This window comes from Primulina eburnea, chromosome 10 (genome assembly GCF_022965805.1).
Source record: "Primulina eburnea isolate SZY01 chromosome 10, ASM2296580v1, whole genome shotgun sequence".
In the NCBI taxonomy this organism is placed as follows: domain Eukaryota; kingdom Viridiplantae; phylum Streptophyta; class Magnoliopsida; order Lamiales; family Gesneriaceae; genus Primulina; species Primulina eburnea.
In genome coordinates, this window is record NC_133110.1 from 37,041,142 (window position 1) to 37,065,631 (window position 24,490).

Sequence of the window (24,490 nt, forward strand, 5' to 3'; positions counted from 1 at the left end):
AGGCACCATTTTTCATTTGTGTTTTTTAAAGAAGTGGAATGAATATCTATAAAACGATGACATTAATAAGACGTCTTTTCTTTATTTAAAAAAAATATTGGAAAATTTATACAAATTATAAATAATATGGGTTAATATTTAATTTAAGAGTGATTTATGCTTTTTATTGCTCGTATATACTTCAATTTCTTTGTTATTGTACTAAATAAATTATTTTTAAACTTTGAGTTATCATTTTTTTTCTTATCGTGATTGTTTGTGTTATGATTTTTTTATTCGTTTTGGTTAGTATTGTTGGCGGTAATTGATTTTTCTGATATTATATGATGTGTCTTGTTGTTTATATAAAAATAAGTATGAGAGTACACCAATCAAACCACGTATTTTGGGTCTTCTGTTCTATGAAGAGAATAATAAATGGTTTCTGTGAATTATATAATTTCTTGGTTTTTCATATATATAGTCTACGAAATGCGTCAAATTTTGAACAAAAAAGTTTCGACAAGCATAGTGGATGAAAAAAAAAAGACATGTTAAATAAAAAAAATATGTTGTGTATTACTATGTTGGGTGCGATAATTGTCCCTGTTTGGAGAGCGGTCGAACCGTGATGCTTGAGCTGCTGTGCAGTTTAACAGATTTGAGTTGCATAATTACTACTAGGTATAGTTTTTGGTAAAGCGACAAATGCTCAGTCTTGCAATTGGTATCAGAGCCAATGTCACGGGTTCGATTCCCATTGATTGCAATGAGTGCAATTATAGGAGGAAGATTGTTGGGTGCAATAATTGTCCCTACTTGGTTGAGCGGCCGAACCGTGGTACTTGAGCTGTTGCACGGTTTAAAAGATTTGAGTTGCACCATTACTACTAGCTATAACTTTTGGTAAAACGGCAAGTGCTCAGTCCTACATACTATGTCCTAATTTCTGTATGATATAATTCAAGTACATTTTTTTATAGATATTTGAAATTAGGTCCAACTAAGTAACATGAAACATATACATATATATTAAATCATATTTAAAGCAAAATTTTAAGATCAAGAATGATTCAGATTTAAATTTCAACGAAGCACGATGAAGAAGAAATTGAAGAATTGTATGTGTACATTAAGTGTTATATAATGATTATGTTGCTACTTCATGGTTGTGCGACATATAAATGTCAATATTTCTCAATAAAATAGTTTTTCAAAAAGAAAAAATTCTTAATTCAGAAAAAAATACATGAAAAACAAATTGTACATAATTTTCATTCTATTTATAATGGTATGAGAACAATTCTAAAGCTTTGTTGACACAATATAATAGATGAATTCTGTGCATTTTATTGAGACATCGAGCCATTTCACTTTATTTCCTCCAATATTATCTCGATATATTTCGAGGTGATACGAGATTGTTTTTGTCTCTTTTTTTAGTCAAAGTATCTAACCAGCTAATTCATAACATATATGATGTAGCATAGAAAACTCCTTGTCAAGTAAATTCACTTAGCCAAATATTGAAATTCAAATAAAATTCTACAATATTTCATCAAATTAATTTTGACTTTCGTAAAATGCTCATGAAATCTAAATGGTTATATTATTAGATGAGATATTGAATAAAACAAATACTTTGACATATATTATAATGATATCTCATATGCATATCTTAATTACATTATTCGTATCTATTCTCAAGATTTTTAAAATACAATAAATAATTTTGTATGTCGTTCTACAAGATAAAATATTATAAAACAAAATATAAACTCGCTAGAAGAAAATTTGTTTTGTTTCAATGAATAATATAATATTATGTTCTAAACGCAACAAATGAGATTGAAACTATATCATCCTCATGACATGATGCACGCAATCATTATTGCAAAACTTCCAAAAAATGATGATCAAAGATGATTTTCTTGAATTGTGTCAAATTAAATGAGGACACAATTCTAAGATATAGTCATTTGAAGAGATTTCAAGTAATTTTTCTCACAGTGATTGAGAAATAGTTGTTGAAAATTTATTAATCTTATAGCTATAGACGATCAGATATTTGCTGAGCATACCAAAATAGTTATATGCATATTATAACAAACTACGACAAAGACAGGGGCGGATCCACTGTGGGCCGGAGGGGGCCACGGCCCCCCTGAATTTTTTTAATTTTTTTTTACTATGTAAGATATATTTTATTATTTAGTATATATATTATTTGACCCATCAAAATTTTAAATATCTATAATTAGTCTAATGGTTAAAGACTTTCGAGATTTACACATATGGTCCATGTTTAATTCTTTTTATACGCTGTTTTTTGACATTGTTCTGCAAATTTTTTTTTGAAAACCTAAATAACGGGCTTTTACAAAGTCCCAACTTAAAACCTTTATAGTTGGCTAATACAAACACAATCAAGAAAGCCATTTGAAATAATAACCTTTTGCAAAACATCTGCTATATTGTCGACTGGACGCGAGTTCGGAGACACATCAGAAGGAAAGACAAGGATTCTTGGAATTTTTTCTACGTTCAGGAATTGAGGTAGACCGGCCCCCCAAACATATCATTCTGGATCCGTCCCTGGACAAAGAGTTGTTGAGTTGTCAAAATCAACCAAGAAGCATATTGGAAAGTGTGTCAAGTGGATAAGATAATTTCTCTGATTCATATACCGTCTATGGTCATGATTTTTTATTTTTTATGACTTAGTTTGTTTCATTTGATAAATGTTATTAACTATGTTTTAATTCATTTAAATATTATCAAAATTTCGTACATATATTTTCAGCAATTTAGGTTTTTACGTGCAACGCACGTGCATTTTTCTAGTTATATTTATATATGAAAAATGAGATATGGTAAAACATTCTTCTGAACCCGCCCCATCCACTCGCTCTCCTAAAACAAACAGATTCCTAAACCCGGCGCCTAATGTGGTCGAAGTAGTCGAAATCTCAAATGCAAGTCTCACGGAAACACCCAAAACTTCCCCAACATGTTTCACCCTATCAACGAAGCTTTGCAACAAATTCAATTCGGGGGCTTTCACTACAGAGTACAGTCTGGGGCATTTCTCGTGCATTTTCGAGGGCAAGATGTAGCTCGAGGACATCTGCGCGTGATATGGGCTTCAAAATGGGCACGTCATGAACAAACAGCAGATTTATACCCTTTGGCTTCGAGGGTAAGAAATGGCACCGCTTGGTTCGAATATGGAGGCGATTTCTTCACCAATTTGATCTGGAGACAGCTGGAATCGGAGTCCAGGGACACCACGTAGATGGCGAGGATGGAGCGGTGTGAAAAAGGATGAGATCGATGGAGAATGCGATTTTGTTGTCGTTTTGGCTTGAGATTCGGTAGTCTTGGAAGACGGATTCCTTCTTGAACTAGGCAATGGATTGAACGCCATCGGAGTTGAGGAGGTTGTGGAGGAAGAAGGCGTGATCGCTGGTCAAGAAGAGGTGGCAAACTTTGCCCATTTTTATCCAGAGCTGGGAGGATTCTTTTATCCAGCAGGTTTACGCCATTGTCAGTGAGGAGCGCTTTGAACCTCATCCTGATCGGAGATTCAGTAGAAAGATTTGGGGATTTAGGGTTTATTATGGTCGGGAAGGTTTTTGTAAAATCGCGGGAAAATTGGAGGAAAAATTTATGCTTAGTGGTTTAAAAGAAGGACAAGAGTTATAAGTAATTGTGTTTTTACCCCCTTAAATTTTTAATTGTTTCAAACCATTTTGCTCATAATTTACTTTACATTTCCGAGCCTTCAATAATGCCCCAAATATTGATCAAATAGTTATATATATATATATATAGACATTATATCAAAATTACATATACACACACGCGATCCATACAATGATGTGATCCCTTTATAACCGTTGCATCAAACATTAGGATAGCAGAAAAGTTGGGCCAAATTTTATGAATATACCTTAATGTAGGTGGGTAGAGCTGGCATCTATTTCATTTTAATCAACTATTTGAAGCCTAATGGTAGATTAAGCATTTTTTTGGTTAATAAATATAATAATTGCTTTATGTTTAAAATACTTCATGTGAGTCCGTCCACGTATTTAATGTAACTAGGAATGTACACGTGCGATACACATAGGTGATTAATAATGAAAAATATAATCACGAGAATTAGATAATGTTTAAAGTCGTTTGAATAACATCATGTTTATAAGTATTTATCAATCTAAATATATCAAAACACAATACATAAAAATACATCATGACAATAAATCATATATATTAACTAATTTATATGACATTTTTCAATCTGCGACATGTTACCGCTCTCTTAAATGATAAATCAGCAAAAATATTTTTCATTCAAATATCATTCAAAATGGAAAAAACAGTAAAAATAAAATTAACATAATAGTGAATTTTATCAAAATCAAAACTAAAATTTACTTAAATAGAGTACACATAGACAAATGTCAAATAAAATTCTCTTAATTTACTAAATTATCATAATAATGTTAAAACAAAATTCATTAAACTTGTTATTAAGAGAAATATCACTTTACTTTTGCTAATTTTTAACACACGCGGATTTTATTTAATTTTTATGTTTTTTTTAGAATACATATTATTGATAATTAATTTTATATCAGAATCAATATTTATAAATCAATATTGGTGATTAATAATTTAAGAGAAATAAAATTTTAACATAATATCACTCAAATAAATATATATAGTAAAAAACATATATAAATAAAATAATATGTAATACTTAGTTAAAAAAAATTTATATGTAAAATTGTAATATATAACAAATAATAATAAACTATCAATATAATTCATATTTATTATAAAGATTATATTGATTAAAATTTTTTTAAAGATTATATCATAAATTTAGTTTAAAATTTAGAAAAAAAAAAAAAGATGTGTATTAATGTCCAAATATATCTAAAATGGACAATGAATCACAAAAATTGACTAAGAAATGTAATTGAATAGTTTTTTTTACATAAAATTTAGAACATAAAAAAAATGTGAATTAATGTCCAAATCTATCTAAGATAGACAATGAATCACAAAAAAACCCTTAAAAAGACATATTAATTTAATTTGCTAACTTTAATGAACAACGAAATGTAAAAAAATAATTTTTTTGACATAAAATTTAATAAATAAAGAGGAATGTGTAAAGAGAGACGTATAAGATAAATGTACATATGCATTTATACAGTGAGAGGGGAGAAAGAGGAGAATGGTATAGACACTTGCAAGAGCAGAACTGCCAAAATTTACATCTCCCCAGTTGACAGCACAGAGTAATTATAAGATGAAAATTCAACCTTTTTTTTTACACTCGTGAAAGTTCTATTTATCCCCACCTCCAAACATACCCATCATATCCTTGGCAGAACCCATTTGCTTCATCAAGTTCTGCAATCCACCCATTCCACCAATTTGCTTCAACATCTGAGGGGGAAGCACTTTGCTCATGTGTTGAGCGTTCATGTTTCTCGATAAAGCACTCATTTCTCCCTTCTTTGGAATCTTGAGTCCCTTCATCTTGCTCCAAATCTTGGCCAGTCGCTTGTACTCTTCCAGCATTTCCATTACGTCCCTCACAGGACGACCACACCCTCTAGCTATCCGCATGATTCGCGATTCGTTCATTAGCTTCGAATTGGAACTGTCCAACTCTGGAATATTTGCCATTGTGATATTAGAAAATGGACTTGCAACAATTAACTTGATTCAAGTATGGATGGTGATTGGTGAGTTTGGGGGAAAAAGAAAAAGGCTTCTGGTACAAATTATTTAAAACTGAGTCGATCATAGGTGGGCCCATAATAATCTTTACAACTTTTACACTTGATCGACACCCACATATATTTGTCAAGGAATCAGTTTTACCTTCATTTGTCATTGAATCCATCATGGTCATGTATCTTTTAATCTTTGCCTGGCTTTCCTTCTCCTGGCCTTTGGGCATCAACTCCTGATTAAATCCTGGAAGCATAGAGAAGACCTATAAAGAAACAAGCATGTTATATTCATGGAATTAGTAAAAAAAACTTTTAGCTATACATACCCAGACCCATAAATGTACCCAGATGCATGGTGAAGCAGTTAAAGAAAAGAATAAGTAGAAGTACAGCAGTAAAAAAATCATTCGACCATTGAAAGGCATTCAAAGAAGAGCACATCCATTCAAACTCAAGTTATGCCAACTTTTAATTTAAAATTGCGAAGACTATCTTGATAGGAATAAACTTAATTTAGCATCCCTAATGAATGGAATAGTGATAAAAAAAAATGTAATGAATGGCATAACAATCAAAAAGTAAATCATAAGGCCGCCACTTTAGGTCCATGTAAACAAGCATAATTATAAATCACAAGGCCGCCATTTTAGGTCCATGTAAACAAGCATAATTATACTTACCCTTGAAGATGTCCTTTAGTAGCAACATCAATTACAACACAAAAGCATTTGTATGAACCAAAAAATGAAAACTACTTTATCAATAGGGGTATATACTCTTAACATCTATTGAGATGCATTGAAAGCCGGAAAGAAGCCAAGCTAAAGGAAGAAGTGATATAGATTAACTAACAACAATCGAACATGATGGATTAATTAGAACAATAAAGCGAGTATTTAAAACTCCACAAATAAAGTAAAATGACAGACCTGGCCAATTGGACCCATTTTCAGTATATTCTGAAATTGCTCGTACATTATCCTCAAAGAAAAGTTTCCTTCGGAAAGCTTCTGAAGTAGTTCAGGCTGTTGATCCATGGGAACAACTTCATGAATTTTGTCCATAAATCCAGACCAGTCACCCACACCTGATAAAATAGACAATATATTACTAATCGAAACGAAAAAAATTCCACTTGTGCAAAAAATATTAGCACAAATCCGATTAAAAACAATAATATATTAACTATAATTGAGGGATGCAAACCTAAAAGGCGGCTAACAAATGGTTTGACATCAAATACTTCAAATTCATCCATATGTTCACCCGTCCCAATGAATATGACTGGACTTTTTGTTGCTGCAACTCTGCAAATTGAGAGGAAAGATCAATTGTCCACATTACATGGTGTCATCGTTATTATCGTCCGTGCAAGATAGGTGATTTATTCACCTAACTTAAATGTATCAACATTGTCAAAGTCATCACGAGAACAATACTTTAAAATTATGATGTAATCCATCTAAAATCAATTGCAGTTGCATCTTACTAGACTTCTTACTATAATAAGTTTAGCAACCTATACATTACAATACACATCTATAAACTCTCAACTTTCAAATCTTGAAAAAGTTGTGCTCATAGCACCAAATATATCTGTCCACGAGCTTATATACCCTGAAAATACAGCAAAAACAGCCCAACCATTCAATCATAATCCTATGGTCTAGAAGCATGACAATAGATGTGGCACGCATAAATTCCAGGTTTAAATATATTTGCTAGAACTAGAAAATTAAAAAGAATTATGTTTAAACTTACGCACTAAGCGCACCACCTCCCTTTGCATGACCATCCATCTTGGTGACAATCACAGCTCCAACTGCAACACTTTGCCTGAAAGCCTGAGCTTGATCAAAGGCAGCTTGACCAATGCTGCTATCCATGACAAATATAACAAGGTCTGGTTTCTGGAATATTTGAATGAAGTTGTAAGCAGAGTAAATAGAGACTCTGGACTAACAAAACATGATAAGAACAGAAACACTAACCGTGGCTTCAGAAACTTGACGCATCTCTTCAAAGAGAGCTGCCTCCTGTTTGTGGCGTCCGCTTGTATCTACAATTATAAGATCACAATTTTCTTTGTTAAATCTTTCAACTCCTTCTACAGCAATACTTACGGGATCGGACTCTGTATAGCTGTTATAGAAAACATTAAGCCAAAGCACTACATGAATAAAATAATCTGTAATTCATGCATAAATTACAATCTATACACAAAAATAAGCAAAAAATCAAGGTTCAAAATCCACAATTTTTAATTAGTAAAACTGAAACATGGTACCAATTCTCCACATTGGATTGAAAGCTTTCCTTTGAAACAATCATAGGCATCAACGCAAAAAGAACCAGAGGAAGCACATTTAACATGAAATTTTTATACATAATCCAATATAGTATCCAAGTTCCAAAACTACATTGGTCAAGATTTCATTTTTATTCTACCTCAGATAAAAAAACAGAATAACATAAGAGGGTAAGAGTCTAAATGCATAAAAAATAGGTGTAAAAAAAAGTTCTCATTAAAAAAAGCATAACTAGAATACAAGGAATGTTATCAAGCAATTCACAATAAAGTATTACTACAATTTTACAAGCAAAATTACAATATCTACAGCTGAATTTTATGTTGAATACTACAGCATTTAAGCTTGTATATCACTACAGAAACTTTTTATCATACAAGGAAATGTATCCTGAGCTTTGTTAACCCAAACCTAAAAGAAATGACCCCAGATTTTCCTCATTTTCTGTGATACTCGCTCGATAAACTTTCATATAATTCTATCAAGTATAAACTTGAAACTGCATCATAGTAATTTCATTGTTAAGTTCTATCAGTAGAAACAGATAGACAAATTTTCTCTCTACGTGACTTCACGAAACAAAGGTATTGATCTGTGTAATGTGCCGCGATCTCTTCTGGAAGGATTAGTAACGGGAATTTCTTCTTTCTAGTGTCAATGAAACAATTCCAGAAATTCATAACATTGTGAAAAATTAGGAAGAAACAAATCCACTAAATACTGAGGAAAAACAAGGCACCTTCCATAAAAAGGAATTTTAGCTTTGGTGGCGTTCTGCTTCAATTGGTCAAAAGCACCAGCCCTGAAAGTGTCTGCACAGACTAGTGCAGGTTTCCACCCCTTCTTCTGGTGGTAGTAAGCATATTTTGTACATGTGGTTGTTTTCCCCGATCCTGTGAAAAGTACACATGAATAAGTAGATCCTGTTTATAAAAAATAATGGAAGGATGCGGTCCAACCAACAAGGTTAAGTGGTGGAGCAAATTCGCAAAGCCATACGACTAAGGGCTCGAGTCTATTGGGTGCGTAGGTAAGGGTGTATGAACTCACACAACCAACTTGCAGTTACTCAAATACAAAAATATACCTTGCAAACCAACAAACATAATCACGCTTGTTTTTCCTTTTTTTGGAGTGAATGAGGGCTTCCCAGGATCCAACATCTTGGACAGCTCATTAAAAATAGCCTGCACAGAGGCCAAAAATTTGTAAAAACAGCAAATAAGAGAGATGAAAAGAAATCTTGAGCGTAAAATATAATAGAATATCAAAAGTCGTAGCAAATTCAGGAAACAAAACTATAACCACAGAGTATAGCTACCTCTAAGTTATTTTTGCATGAGGTTAAACGGAGAATGTTCGTTGTTACCACGCATTTAACATCCCACAGAAGCTAACCTCGGCTGAACCTCAAACATAGATCAAATATTTCAAAGAGAAACAACTTAAACTTTCTCCTAGTAAATTGCCCATTCAAAGGCTAAAATCAACAATTAAGGAAAGCAAAATTCCTTCCTTTCACTTCACCTGTTGGATAATTTTACGCTTATTATGGCCCGCAGCAAGATCATCGAGATTGACAATATTTTTAATATTGGTCTGCATATCACGAACGAGCTTGAACTGCACATCGGATTGAAGGAGAGCGCGCGTGATCTCGTTGAGGCAATCGTTCAGCACCTTCTCGTCAATGATGGTCGCGTTGCTCATCTGCTGAAGAGCGCGGGAAATACTTCCACCCAACTGCGCGAGCACCATCTTCGCGGCTTGCTGGCTCCGTTCACTGTGGTATTATCGGATTGATTAACGAATCAGAGATCTATAGAAGGGTAAAATTAGGGCCAAGGGTCGAGGAGTTCGCTGATGGAATGAAACGAGGTTGGGTGATTCCAAATATATCTACCGTGCATACAAAACGAAGTCGAATTAACAAAGTTTAGATAACGGGATCAAGGAAAATCATCTCCATCAAATATATATATATATATATATATATATATATATATATATATATCAAGGGAAATCATCTCCATCAAATATATATATACATATGTGTGTGAGATAAATTAAATTCTAAATTAATGTTCATTAAATCACATTTTCAAAATTATTGTTCAAATTACATTTACGTACCGTAACCCATAGTTTTCATTTTTTTATCAAGTTATCAGTCATTTCACAGTCTTAGTTTACTGACATTGAAATTCTTTTCATCAGAATACAAACCTGACATCGAACACATCAAAATCTTTGTCACCATGTCATCACTTTTTCAGTGACATATCATCTTATTTTTCGATGTCACGTCAACATTCAGATCAAAAATACTAAAATTAAAAAATATATATATAAAATTTAATAAAATAAAATTGTAAAATGACCGATAATATTACCACAAATAAAAACATGCAAGTCACGAAACCAAAAATATAAATTTATCATACTATTATAAAATGTAATTTTATATTTATTTTACGTTTTTTGTCAAGACCATCAAATTTTCAAGTCTATAATGAATTAATCCTTCATTTTGTTTCTCTTTATTTGACAAAACATAAAAGTAAATTGTGAGGTATAAATATGAAATTATTTTCTGTCATTACCTAATTCATGTAAAATACAAAAGAATGCAATTCAAGAGAGGTCCCGCTCTATAGTAACCCATGCTACACTACAACAATTGGCGTGTGGGGAAAAATCAAAGAGTTCTCTACAGATTCTTGTTCATCTTCTCAGGCAAAATCTGATAATGACATCGGATAGAAGAATAGCGAAAAAATCCTTTCACGGACCATTTTCTCGGAACCAAGCAACTGCATTTACATGCAAGTATCCGACGAGGATGCGAATAATTAGATGTTATCTTTGAACCATTTGAAAGCTCCGTCTACAACCGATCTGCAAGCACCAGATTCAGTCGTGCATCACCGTGTTAGCTAGCATTATATGACTAAAATAAAACACAATTTTTTCAGTGAACTAGAGCAAAAGAAACTCGTAACAAAGATTAACACAACTTTGTTGATCCACTTGGTGATTCTAGTCGGTTCATCAAGAAACGCATCATCGTTAACAAACATGCCTTTCAAATTCAACCTAAAGTAGTTGGGCCGACTACATGGAACTTATTCTCCATTACATTGTGTTTAGATTTAGACTCTCAATAGTTTTGGATCATTTAAATCATTATTACAACATTCGTATCAAGATAGCTTTGATCTCGCTCTCCTCTAAGTTTAATATTTGAATCTCCGCCTATCATATAACGGAGTCTACAACACTACTCAGATACCATCTTAAATCTCCAGCATAATGTTATCTGCAGTAACTGAATTCCCAACATTTATCTTATATGCTTAGTTGTAATTCGAGACATTATTGTACAACCATCTTTCCACCGTAACATTCACATATTCTCGTCATTTACTAAGATTACATCTTTTCATAGTGAAAACTCAATGTCATGTATCATATTTGTCTGTTTGGAATAAGTTTCCGCATATATATGTGCTTCATAAAAATTCAACACATTTAGCAGAGGAATATTTACCCAGCAAAATCTGTAAGCTTCTTCCACAAGTCTTTTTGATCTGCTGATTCATCCGTTTTTTCTTCAACTGGAACTGTTTCTCTTGCAATGCTTTCAACTGTAATACAAAGATCAATCCAGGCTTCGATAGTTGATAGCAATTGGGTATTTCAAATATACACACCGAGTATTACTTGAAAAGAATGGTAAATAGGAGTAAAGTTCCATTTTTGTTCAAATTTACAAAGAATTTCTTACCAGGTTGTTGAACCTTCGGTGGTGTCTTCGATCGAATGGCTGAGGCATTGACAAGAGAAGATAGCTCTTCAAGTAGTTCACGTTCCTTTGCACTGAATCAAAATGAGAAATGAATATCAACTCTATTCAAATGTTATGGTAGCTTTATGGCTTTATATATCCGTGACATAACTAGAAGCAACAACCTAATATGCAGGTATGAATGTATGACAATGGACGCATAAAGTAGCTCTAACATAAATGTCTGGAAGTCCCAAAAACTAGTTCAAAAAAGAATGGAAAAACCAGAAATAAAAAAGACAAACAAGTGTGTATAGGACATGACGCAGATATGGCGGCAAAACTGCCCTTGGAGGCATATAAGACAGACTACGATCTAACAGCTTGAGCAGCAAGGCGTAGCTTTTAATATGGTAGCTGACGTAGGATTTGGGAAGAAAAACCATCAAAAGATTTGAAAAAGCGTAGCAATGTAGCGACAGGGACTAGGACTTTCAGCTGTTCAACCACATTAATAATAGTGTATCAAAAGTTTTGAAAGAGAGTAGCAAGGTCATGACTGGGTCAAGGACTTGCAGCCATTAAAGTACATTATTAGCAGCGTAAAAAGAGCTCATGTCTTGTTCTTAGAGGGATAACCAAAAAGCCTAGTTTCCCAATTCCCACCGGAATTTAGCAAAGTTTGTATAAATGCAATATAATATTAGTAGCAAAGGACAAAGAATTCAATATACCTTATCCGCTTTGGTATGCTAACTTTGACAGTGAAAAAATGGTCACCACGTATAGATGGTCGATTTAATTTAGGTGCACCTTTTCTTGCCAGGACAAGAACATCCCCAGGTTGACTACCTTGAGGAATCTGCAGTTCGGTCATTCCTTCAACAGTTTTAACCTATTTCATACACCACCAAATCAGAATGTCTTCATTTTACAAGTACCAGTTAACACAGTGTGAAAACTCTGTGCTTGCTTTTGGACCTTAAATTTTCACGGCAGTGTTTTACTTCCAACAAATAGGTAATTTAAGGAATCATTTCCAAGTATGCAAATATTTTAAATAATTTACAACAGAAAAAATTTGACTCCAAAACTAGGTGTTCAAGAAGGTAACCAATATGAATGCTATGTGGGACAGGATGCTACAAGCACAAGTCCCATACTTGACCCACTGGATGATGTAGTAAATGTGAAGCCCACAAGCTTTTGTTGCCTGCTAGAACTACCTCAAAAACTTGGAGGAATCCAAAATACAGCACTTAACCAATTGTATGAAAATGATAGCTAATACATATAATGCATGGATGGTGCTTCTAATAATAAGCAAAAACATATACGCATGTAATCAACATTTCTGCCCCACCAGTACTGAAACAAAGTCAAATAAGAAGCTCGTTGTTAGACCTACTCCAAAGATTTTCTTTTTAAAGGAAAAAAATAAAAAATCAGCAACTAAGAGTAAAAGCCATAAATATAAAACCAGAACTGTACAACAGCAGATGTACCATAATAACAGTTCCCAAAATGGCATCCAGATAGCTAATTGAAACTGATGAATAAAGATCCATGCCATCTCTTTGAATCTCAGGTATTTCTTCAATGTCAAGATAGACAAAAAGATCTCCAGGTGGACCACTGCACAAAGACGAAGAGCCCAAGGAAGAGTGAAACCGATGGATTTCACTAGGTATCATTCACATTTCCAAGATATTAAATTTTACCTAAAGAAATGTAGACTATTCAGGGTAACCAATGACATGTAAGAGAAAAACTCAGGATGAAATGCACAAGAAAAGAACTCGACCGATAAGCTTATTTTTATCCTTAAAAACTTTTATAAACAGCTTTCTAAACATCAGTCCAATTGCTGTTATTAAATGAACAAGGCCGAGCTCCTATGGAAATAGGAATTGAATATCTTCAGCCAACCTTACATTTAATTGCTCTGAGTGGGCAATTGAGCAGACCAACTGAAAGGAACATGGGAAGTTAAAGAGATATAAAGAAACAGCAAGAGCAAATGAAATCTGCTAGTGATCATTACTGACCTGTCAGGGATCCAAATCTAAATACCATCCAGAGAAGTGAAATACTTCAAGTTTCAAAGGCAGTCAGAACAGTAAAAACCATTAATTTCCATGAAAGGATTTTACAAGCATAAGGTCAAAGACTAAGATATTCCCACATAAGTTACAAGTTTTTGAAAGATGGCCATAAAACATAATGCATAAAAGATAGGCTCCCTTAGAAGACATTGTGAGCACCTAAAAATTCCAAACATGACTTTCGATTTTCCCTTTGTCATGAGTATGGAAAGAATATTGATATATTGGCTAAACTTATGAAACAACAGTTTTTCATTTAGCTACATATCTTAAATAGCACAACAGATACTTCACAATCATGCAACATATAGACGTGGATAATATAGCTAGATCACAAAATCTATATATTTTAAAAGTAAAATAAAATCCACACATACCCCTTTGGTCCTGCATCACCCTCTCCGGCAACTCGAAGAATACTACCTTTGCTCACTCCGGGAGGAATTTTGACTTTGATATCTTTTTTAACACGTATCCGACCAGCCCCAGAGCATTTACGACATGATTCAGATATCATTTCACCATCCCCACCACAATTTGGGCATACAGAAACCTGACGCATTCCACAAACTTAATTACATATCAAACAGAGGCACGAGTAATGACCAATACATAACTCCAAAATCGATTCACTGCAGTTGAACTTCACATCGAAATGAAGTTCTCTCCGCATCTGTCGTTCCTAATGTCATCTTCATTCCATTTTTCTACGTAAGAAACTTAAAATATATATGAAGTCCACTTATTTACCAGAAAAGTACAATCACAATACCAAATTCACATTTACACATATTTGATGTAATATGGAACGTCAAATGCTTCCACATAAAAAATCTACCATCGCATGTTTGTGACTCCCCGTCAATTTTGTATAAAAAATTGTTACTTCAAGACAATAATTGTCAGGTTATTTTATAAGTTTTTTCAGGTTATTTTATAAGTTTTACTGAAGACTTATGATTTATTTCATTTAACCTCTTTAATAATTCATAAATGCCAAGTTCATTGTAATTTGTAGCTTCAATTCATAGAAATAATATATTGTACAAACTGAACATGATCATGAATTAAATAAGTTTAGTGTACCTGATTTTTTCTAATATGCACTAGTTACAACATTTAAAAAGCTTCTTTGTTCTCAATTGGATTGATTTAATTTCAGTACCACAAAGACACAGCATGTTTCCAATATAGCTCATGATATATAGGAACAAGCCTTGAAACAAGAGACTAATTAAATACCTAGATGAGTACCTGCGAAAACATGCCAAAAGGTGTTTGCTCTGTTCTCATAACTTGACCTCTGCCTCCACATGTAGAACATATCTTCATTTTGGAGCCTACTTTTGCTCCAGTACCAGCACAAACTTCACATGTTTCAAGATGGGACAGCTCAAATTCCTTCTCTACCCCAAATATAGCGGCAGAAAATTCCAAAGTAATATCATAACTGAAATGTTTTTTGAATGAGGAGTCAAATCTTATGAAGATACTAATTGCCAAAGTGTGTTTTGTTGCAGCACTCACACTACTAAACACACCAGCAACCCACAGAAAGTATGAAATATAAACATAGGAGTTTAAAGATCTTGGGCGGTTCAAAAATAGATAATCATGTAAGTTTTCCTAACTCCTTATTCCTGCCTAGAACTCTAAAATTAGAGAAAGAATCACAAGCAAGTGTATATTCTAAATAATGAATGTGAATATGTGATAGAACATGAAAAAACATGTCACAAGCATGATCCACCCAAAAATTTGACTTACCGCAGATCTTCACCTTTGGCAACAGTACTACGACTTGTTGCACCAAATCCAGTTCCATCCATTCCAGGGAACCCACCCATACTGGACCCAAAAAAAGCCTCAAATAGGTCAAAAGGATTTGTTGCCTACATAATGAAGCAATGTATCATCAGTATAACAAATTAATCTTGTTTTCTTGTTCAATTTTGCTACAGGTTAAATGATCTCAAATGTTCTGGAGGGGCTACATTAATTACATCTTGCAAGACTTCCAGAAGTAAGAATGACTAACCTTTTAAGGAGGATGAGTCACCACTGGAGTTAATAACAAATAAGGTCAATAAACTTCAAATTATAAAGGCATCATTGAACTAATGCTAAAAGGAAAATAATACTTCCAGGGAGCACAAAGTGGATTAGAAACATAGGCCAGAAATCTCTGGAGATTAGCATCAGCTCTAGTACTAATCGAGCCAAAGAGAAGTTATCTATCATTATTTGCTAGAGCTATGATAGAGGTATGTTATGCACATACACGAGTGGCATATCACCATGGGGCATAGCGTTTTTATCACCATGGGGCATAGCGTTTTAACAAGTGGAACATAATTTCTCCTACACTAACCGAGGAAAAAATTGGATAAAATTCGAAAAGTGAAAAAATATATAGAGAATACCGTGTAACCACCAGCTCCACCCATGGCATTGTTCATTCCAGCTTCACCATACTGATCATACATAGCTCGCTTTTTGTCATCTGATAGTACCTGACAATATCATACTTCAGATTACTCAAGCATAGTTCCAATGTGCAACCGGCAAGAGACAAGTCTAACTGACTTTTCCCTTTTTAAATCAAACCATTCTTCTAAGTTAAAAAAACATTTAGAACAGAAGAGATAAAAGTATCAAGATCACATACTCGGGATTAAATGACTCAGAGAGAACATAATTTATAATGACAAAGCAGCTGAACCGTGAAGAGTTGAAAATGAGTTTCCCAGTTGATAAAAGAGAGAAAATCAAGCGACTGCATAACAGATGCCTCGAGTAGAGTTCGACCATAACAAATATAGAATACACTTTAAGAGAGAGAGATGTAGACATAAACAACGAGGAAAGGGGCTAGAAAGTTCTATTAGCCAACGAAAAGAACAAAGTCTGTGTGGACCCGGAGGTTACAATAAATTAACCTTCAACTCAAATGCCTCTAAGAGCTCGTGTATTTCAAAATGAAATGAAATAAACTATGAACAATTAAAGTACACATTTAAGTAAAATCTCGTTAATAGTCCAATAAGAAGCACATTATAAGTAAATAATGCAGTCAGATGATAATGACAGAGATCAAACAACGCTTAAACTGTCACTTCCTGTCCTTACCTCATATGCAGCACTAATTTCTTTGAATTTTTCAGTAGCCCCAGGTTCTTTGTTGACATCAGGATGGTACTAATGCAAAGAAAAATTATCAAAGTCTCTCAGAGTAAAGAAATCAACATGTCCATGGTGCTCTACTATACAGAAATTGAGATGGTAAAGACGTTTCAACCGACAATATTACCATTCTAATAACACTGGCACATGTCAATATAAGGGTGAGACCAATAAATTAACATAGTTTACACTCAGAGCCAATTATTTAGGATGCAAGCAACCCGTTAGTAAATATGAGGATCAATCTCTGCTAATAAAAAGGAAACAACGCAACAATACCAAGTCACGATATATTAAAAGAACAATTCGAGATGGATAAGTGGCATCAGGAGCAGAAAGAACTTAGATGAAGCCCCTAGTTGAACGATTGGGAAATGTTAAATCGTGTTTTACCATATAGCAACTTTAGCCAAATGTTGGATAGTATAAATAGAGTAGCTGAGGGTTTTGTATCAGAACTTTTGAATCATTTTCTCATAATAAGATTTGGTATTCATTCGCGGGAAGAGGGGAGCTTCATTTCTTAATATGGTATCAGAGCCACTAACTGCCGAGTTCTGAGATTTTCAGCTCGAGCTTCATTGTCTTGATTTTGCAAATCAATCGCAGTGGATCGATTGTTCTTTTTTTCGAGATTCTGCTCTCAATTTTTTTGCAATGGCTTCTACCTCTGCTTCGCCATGGGGATCGAACACCAATCAAATTGATACATATGATCCTCTGTATGTGAATCCGTCCGATACTCCTGGTCTTAATTTGATCAATGAGCAGCTCATCGGCACTGACAATTATGGAATCTGGAGCCGAGCGATGGTTATTGCCTTACGCGCCAAAAACAAATTAGCCTTCATTGATGGTAGCTGCTCCCGACCTGCACCTGGAGCCAATACTATTCTACAGTGGGAGCGGTGCAATGCTATCGTATTGTCTTGGCTAATGAACAGTGTGTCGAAGGAAATATTTGGGGGCATTGTATACTCCACTGATGCAGCCACTGTTTGGGAGGATCTACGGGAACGCTTCGACAAGGTAAACGGTTCCAGAATTTTTATATTGCATCGGGAAATCGGACAATTAGTGCAAGGTAACAGCTCTATCTCGGTTTACTATTCGAAGCTTAGGCAGTTGTGGGATGAATTCGGGTCCTTAGTTGTCTTGCCAACATGCTCTTGTGAAGCGGCAAAGAAATATGTGGAATATACCCAACAACACAAACTACTCCGGTTTTTAATAGGACTAAACGATAGCTATGTGCACATTCGTAGTCAAGTGTTGATGATGAGTCCCCTTCCCAATGTAGCTCAAGCATTTGCTATTGTCTCTCAAGAAGAATCCCACAGAAGCATATTAAGTCCCATACCATCTCAATCGGGAGTTCCCTCCTCTGGTTTTTTCTCTACACAAGATAGGAGGCGTGGTATTTTGCGTTGTGAATATTGCAATATGCTTGGACATAATAAAGAGAATTGCTTCAAATTGGTTGGATATCCTCTTGGCCATAGGCTATATAAAAGTCCAATTAGAGGGACAAATCAGAAAACCAATAAGGATTGGAATGACAAAGGAAAACCAATGGTGAGAGCAAATATTTCAGTAACTCCACAAGCCATGGTTGATAAAATTGACACACCTTCTAGCACTGGAACTGGAAATTTCTTCACTCTAACTCAATATGCAGCTATACTTAAGATGCTTGAGAAGGACCAACCAGCGGATGATTCAGGCATGGCTTCGGCTAACATGGCAGGTAACAGCTCCTCTTCTGGCTCTAAATGGATAATTGATACAGGGTCCAACGATCACATGGCTGGTCATCACACCATGTTGCGAAATTCTTTGCCATATGCTGATGCCACGGGGTCCATTCAATTGCCAAATGGTCATACCACCAAAATCACTCATGTAGGACCAGTTGACATAAAAAACACTATCACCCACGATCATGTCCTGTTTGTTCCTGATTTCAAGCATAATCTTTTATCCGTTTCCAAATTTACAAAACATCATCACTACTGTGTCACCTTTTATCCAAATTTTTGTGTGTTTCAGGGCCTCTCCAATGGGAAAATAATGGGGATTGGTAAAGAGGAGAGTGGCTTATATCATCTAGACAACTCAAGCTTCCACTCCAAAGATATAGAGCGTCCTTTCTGTTCTTTAAATAAATCTGTACATTTGTGTCCTTCTTTGTTTTCAGCTGTAAACAATCATGTTTCTCAAGAAAATAATGAAAATCTTTGGCACAAAAGACTTGGCCACATTTCTATATCTCGAATGAAAATGCTTTCTTTTTTGTCTCATGAGTTCCATATGCCTCATTGTGGTATCTGTCCACAATCTAAGCACACTAGATTGCCCTTTCCTTCAAAGAGATCATTTGAGTCCAGCCATACATTCCAGTTACTTCACTTGGATGTATGGGGGCCATATAACACACCAACATACAATGGCGAGCGTTATTTTCTTACCATCGTGGACGATTTTTCAAGAGCCACTTGGGTATATCTCCTACACTCAAAACTTGATGTGCTCCCCACTTTCAAAGTTGTTTTGCTTCTCATTCAAAATCAATTCTCTGCCACTATAAAATTCATTCGGACTGACAATGCCACTGAATTTTTCCGGTCCGAATGCATTACCCTTCTCAATTCGTTGGGCATTATTCACCAATCCTCTTGTCCTTACACCCCACAGCAAAATGGCTTTGTGGAACAAAAGCACAGGCATATTCTGGAAGTGTCTCGTGCTTTGAAACTTCAGGCTCATTCCCACACAAATATTGGGGTGACTGGGTTCTCATGGCAGTGTATCTCATTAACCGTATCCCTACTCCCCTTCTTGCAAAACATTCTCCTTATGAGGCATTATTTCATCACACACCTTCCTATTCTCATTTGCGGGTACTAGGTTGTTTGTGCTATGCCTCGGTGTTGCCTCGTGGGTACAAGTTTGCTCCTCGAGCAACTGCCTGCGTTTTCCTTGGTTACTCATCTACTCAAAAGGGTTATCGACTTCAAGATCTTGCCACTCATAAATTCTTTATTTCCCGAGATGTTCAGTTTCATGAATCTATTTTTCCTTTTTCTCATATCTCTGCTCCTTCACATATTTTCTCTTCTTTGCCAGCCTTGTCTACTGATGAGGACCTTTCTCTTTCTTCCTCTTACATTCCAGCACATATTACTTCCCAAGGTGATCCTCTACCACCACATAACCGCAGGTCCTCCAGAGAGTCTCGTCTTCCCATTTGGATTCAAAACTTTGTGTGTTCCTCCTTACACCACTTGTCTTTTTCTCCCCATTCCATCACCAATTCTGTTAACTACTCAAATATATCTTCCCCTTGTAGAGTTTTTCTGTCACACATCTCTACCATCAAGTAACCACATACCTACAAAGAGGCAGTTCTTGATCCCCGTTGGCAAAAGGCTATGTCCCAAGAATTAGCGGCCTTGGATGCCAACCACACATGGGATCTTGTTCCGCTGCCTTCTGGTAAGCTTCCTATTGGCAACAAATGGGTTTATAAGGTTAAATATCATGTTGATGGACGTGTTGACCGTTTCAAAGCCCGTCTTGTTGCAAAGGGATATACCCAACTCCATGGGATTGATTACCATGACACATTTTCCCCGGTAGCCAAGATTACCACTGTCCGTTGTTTGCTTAGTGTTGCTGCCATTTGTAATTGGCCTCTTTATCAAATGGACGTTACAAATGCTTTCCTCCAAGGGGATCTCGACGAGGAAATTTACATGGCCTTGCCTGAGGGTCTTCGAAGTCTACGGGGGGATTCTACTAGACTTCGAAGTGAGGGGGAGATAGTGTGTCGGCTAACAAAATCCTTATATGGTCTCAAGAAAGCTTCGAGACAATGGAACATGAAATTTGCTTAACATATGAGGCATGCTGGTTTTAAACAATCATCACATGATCATTCCTTATTTGTGAAACACGAGCACGACTTCATAACCATTTTATTGGTTCATGTTGATGATATAGTTATAACTGGGAATCATGAGCCTTCAATCTCAAGCCTAAAAGAGCATGTACATTCGAAAATAAAGATAAAAGACTTGGGAACTTATAAGTATTTTCTGGGAATTGAAGTTGCTCGATCGAAGGATGGAATCTGTTTGAATCAAAGGAAATATGCCTTGGAACTCATCTCAGAAGCAGGACTTGCTGGTGCTAAGGTTTTTAACACGCCTATGGAGCAAAATCTGAAGCTAACTACAAAAGAATATGATGACATCATTGATTTCACTTGATTCATTGCTCGATGATTCTGATTTTTACCGTAGATTGATTGGGAGGTTGATATATCTTACAGTCACACGTCCAGACATATGTTTTGCAGTACATTGCTAAGTCAATTCATGCATAACCCTAAAACATCTCACATGGAAGCTGCTGTAAGAGTTTTGAGGTACTTGAAAGGTGCACCAGTGACTTCATTTTGTGATTCTGATTGGGCCACATGTCCGATGAGTAGAAGGTCGGTGACCGGTTATTGTATCCAGTTGGGTGAATCTCTGATATCTTGGAAAACCAGGAAACAGTTCACGGTTTCATGATCCTCGGCAGAGGCTGAGTACAGGGCAATGGCAAACACGACTTGTGAAGTGGTTTGGATTGTTGAGATTTTAAAAGACATGGGAATGAAATTGAAGCTTCCAGTAAAGCTATATTGTGACGACGTGGCAGCGTTACATATTGCGGCTAATCCATTGTATCACCAAAGAACAAAGCATATAGAAATCGATTGCCATCTAGTTCGAGAAAAGATTCGGGACAAGTTGATTGAGACGTCGCATACATCTACAGATCAACAACCAGCGGACTTGTTTACAAAGGCATTGAGCAAGAGCCAACATCAGTATCTATCGTGCAAGCTTGGAATATTTGATCTATTTCATGTTTGAGGGGGAGTGTTAAATCGTGTTTTACCATATAGCAACTTTAGCCAAATGTTGGATAGTATAAATAGAGTAGCTGAGGGTTTTGTATCAGAACTTTTGAATCATTTTCTCATAATAAGATTTGGTATTTATTCGCGGGAAGAGAGGAGCTTCATTTCTCAATAGGAAATATAAAGATAAAGCCAATATCTAAACATATTGATTAATATCTGAAGAATCAAACAGCCAATGACATCAAAACAACATCATAATGAAAACCATTATTAAAAATGACAAGTAAATTTGTTATAACCCAAGGAATAATACCTGCCTGGCCAACTTTCTATAAGCAGCCTTAATGTCCTTGCTACTAGCAGATTTCGGGACCCCGAGAGTGGAGTAATAATCAGCCGCAGCCACAATCACTGCTCTTCTGTACCTCCTGGAAGACATTTTCTTATCCAATCGAGTAGCAGAGAATACACAAACTAGCAGAAACTTCTTGCGTCCCCACATGATTTCCCCACGTGGCACGGAAAAGGACAAGGAATACGGCGAATTGCTCCGTCCACGAGGCATTAAGATTGAAGAAGAAAAGGGTATTGACGTGGTGGCGGCCATTGTGGAGCTAAAGTAAGGCAATTTTCAGCAAAAATTAAACAACCCAATTAGTTGAAACTTTGAATTATCTGTACGTGTTCGAATTAAGCTCTGGGAAAATGTGGAGAATCAAGAGTGGAACTTTGGTCATTGCCGCGAGCAGCTCGAGTTTCCGTTTTCCTTCGATTTTCTCAGTTCCATTTTGTGTGGGTGGGAGAGTTTGTGGGGCTGGTGCGCTTTAGCGTAAATAAGCACGTTTTTTGTGTGTATTTGAGCAAAATACTTTTTTTATTTAAAAAAAAAATAGAGCTCACAAATCCACTGATTTTTTTCAATAAATAATACGTAGAATAATATTTTCTTACCAAAGTATACACCAAATTTTTGCAAAAATGTTATTTGAAGGGAAACGACAGCCCATATTTTTATTATAAAATTTTAATTTTGATAAATATTATTATTATTTAAATAAAATTATAATAATATTGATAAAAAGAATAATAAATCATTTGAAATAAATTAATAGCAACAATAATGTTAATAAAAAATTTAAATTAATAAATTTTATTATCAAAATTACGGATGAACAAAATTTTGATTAAATCGAAATGACCGATAACTCGATTTTTCGAAAATCCCACTTCTATTTTTTACAAACTAATTTAAGTTGGTTTGTTTGGTTTCATTTCAGTTGTTTTTTATAAATATGGATTAAACTAAATTTATCAAGTTTTCTAAATAAAATGTAATATTTTTATATTCAATATTTATTAGTTTTTTTTAATAAAGAATCTATTTTTTCCCCCGAAAATTTGGTTATTTGGATACAAACCGAAACAATATATTTGAGTTCGGTTCGGTTCGTTTGATTTTTGGGGATGTGAGTTTATCAATAATTTTTGTACATATTTCTAGTTTTTTCCGATTTTTTTCTATAATCTATCTAATAAAATAATATTATATATATTATTTTTTTATGAAACGAATTTTTTTAAAAATATAACACGCGTGCAAAAAGCAACAATTCCTTGGAGTTAAAAAAAGGAAAAAAAATCCTCTTTTTCATATTTAAATAAATTTATTATTTACCAATTATAATAATAATCTTTCATATTTATTTTTAAAATTTAGAAATAATTAAAATATTAATTTATTTTTGTATATAACATTAATTATTTATGCACACTAAAATTGTGTGATTACTAATTAACTATGTTAATCATTTTATGGAATAGATAGACGGAGACACTTCTTTCATATTTCAATAAATTTATTATAAATCAATTTCGACAATCATTTTAAATTTATTTTTTTCAATTTAAAAATTATTAAAATATTATTTTATTTTAATTATAACATAAATTATTCTTGCATATGAATTTTAATATATTCTAAAATTTTAAAACTAATTAACGTCCTTCCAAATAAAATTGCAGGAGCACGGATTTTAAACCCGGTCCCTCCTCCAGCTTAGTTGGAGACCGGATTTGACTCCGAGACTTCCCTACAGTTTATTAAAAAAAAAACACCTGGTCCCTCCATTTTATTACAACATTTTCTAATAATTTTATATTTGATAAAAAGTATTATTTTATTTTATTATTCAAAAAATAACAAAATTTTAAGACTTCCACATTAAAAAAATCTAAACATATATGTTTTCGTAAGCGTTGAATGCATTATTATTAGAGTGGCTCTCATGTAAGACCGTCTCACGGATCTTAATCTGTGAGACGAATCAACTCTACCGATATTCACAATAAAAAATAATATTAAGATATCTGTATCACAAATACGATCCGTGAGACCGTCTCACACAAATTTTTATCTTATTATAATGTGCATGAAACACAAAAATTAATTACTGCCA

General features: G+C 34.4%; 2 protein-coding genes and 1 pseudogene across 4 annotated transcripts; all 3 read right to left on the reverse strand.

The window, feature by feature from the left end:
- Window positions 1-2,794: 2,794 nt before the first annotated feature.
- On the reverse strand, window positions 2,795-3,740 carry LOC140802909 (uncharacterized; annotated as a pseudogene).
- Window positions 3,741-5,162: 1,422 nt separating this feature from the next.
- LOC140803445 (signal recognition particle subunit SRP54 2-like) lies at window positions 5,163-9,957 on the reverse strand. 2 transcript variants are annotated; one of them, XM_073159322.1, is made up of 9 exons: window positions 9,572-9,957; window positions 9,132-9,231; window positions 8,784-8,937; window positions 7,727-7,877; window positions 7,497-7,645; window positions 6,942-7,042; window positions 6,665-6,822; window positions 5,884-5,998; window positions 5,163-5,669 (listed from the first exon to the last, which is right to left on the reverse strand). In XM_073159322.1, the coding sequence occupies exons 1-9, from the start codon at window positions 9,800-9,802 to the stop codon at window positions 5,341-5,343; spliced, it is 1,488 nt and encodes a 495-aa protein (XP_073015423.1). In that variant the 5' UTR covers window positions 9,803-9,957; the 3' UTR covers window positions 5,163-5,340. The 2 variants fall into 2 exon arrangements, with proteins under 2 accessions (XP_073015423.1, XP_073015424.1); XM_073159323.1 differs by lacking the exon at window positions 9,572-9,957 and adding an exon at window positions 9,366-9,501.
- A 514-nt stretch (window positions 9,958-10,471) lies between these two features.
- Window positions 10,472-22,854, reverse strand: LOC140803446 (uncharacterized). 2 transcript variants are annotated; one of them, XM_073159324.1, is made up of 11 exons: window positions 22,348-22,850; window positions 17,066-17,134; window positions 16,360-16,449; window positions 15,704-15,828; window positions 15,191-15,386; window positions 14,314-14,489; window positions 13,337-13,466; window positions 12,566-12,726; window positions 11,832-11,923; window positions 11,595-11,691; window positions 10,472-10,942 (listed from the first exon to the last, which is right to left on the reverse strand). In XM_073159324.1, the coding sequence occupies exons 1-11, from the start codon at window positions 22,639-22,641 to the stop codon at window positions 10,897-10,899; spliced, it is 1,476 nt and encodes a 491-aa protein (XP_073015425.1). In that variant the 5' UTR covers window positions 22,642-22,850; the 3' UTR covers window positions 10,472-10,896. The 2 variants fall into 2 exon arrangements, 1 of the variants encoding a protein (XP_073015425.1); XR_012111882.1 differs by lacking the exons at window positions 10,472-10,942; window positions 11,595-11,691 and adding exons at window positions 13,766-13,801; window positions 13,880-13,923 and having other exon boundaries at window positions 22,348-22,854.
- Between the last annotated feature and the right edge of the window lie 1,636 nt (window positions 22,855-24,490).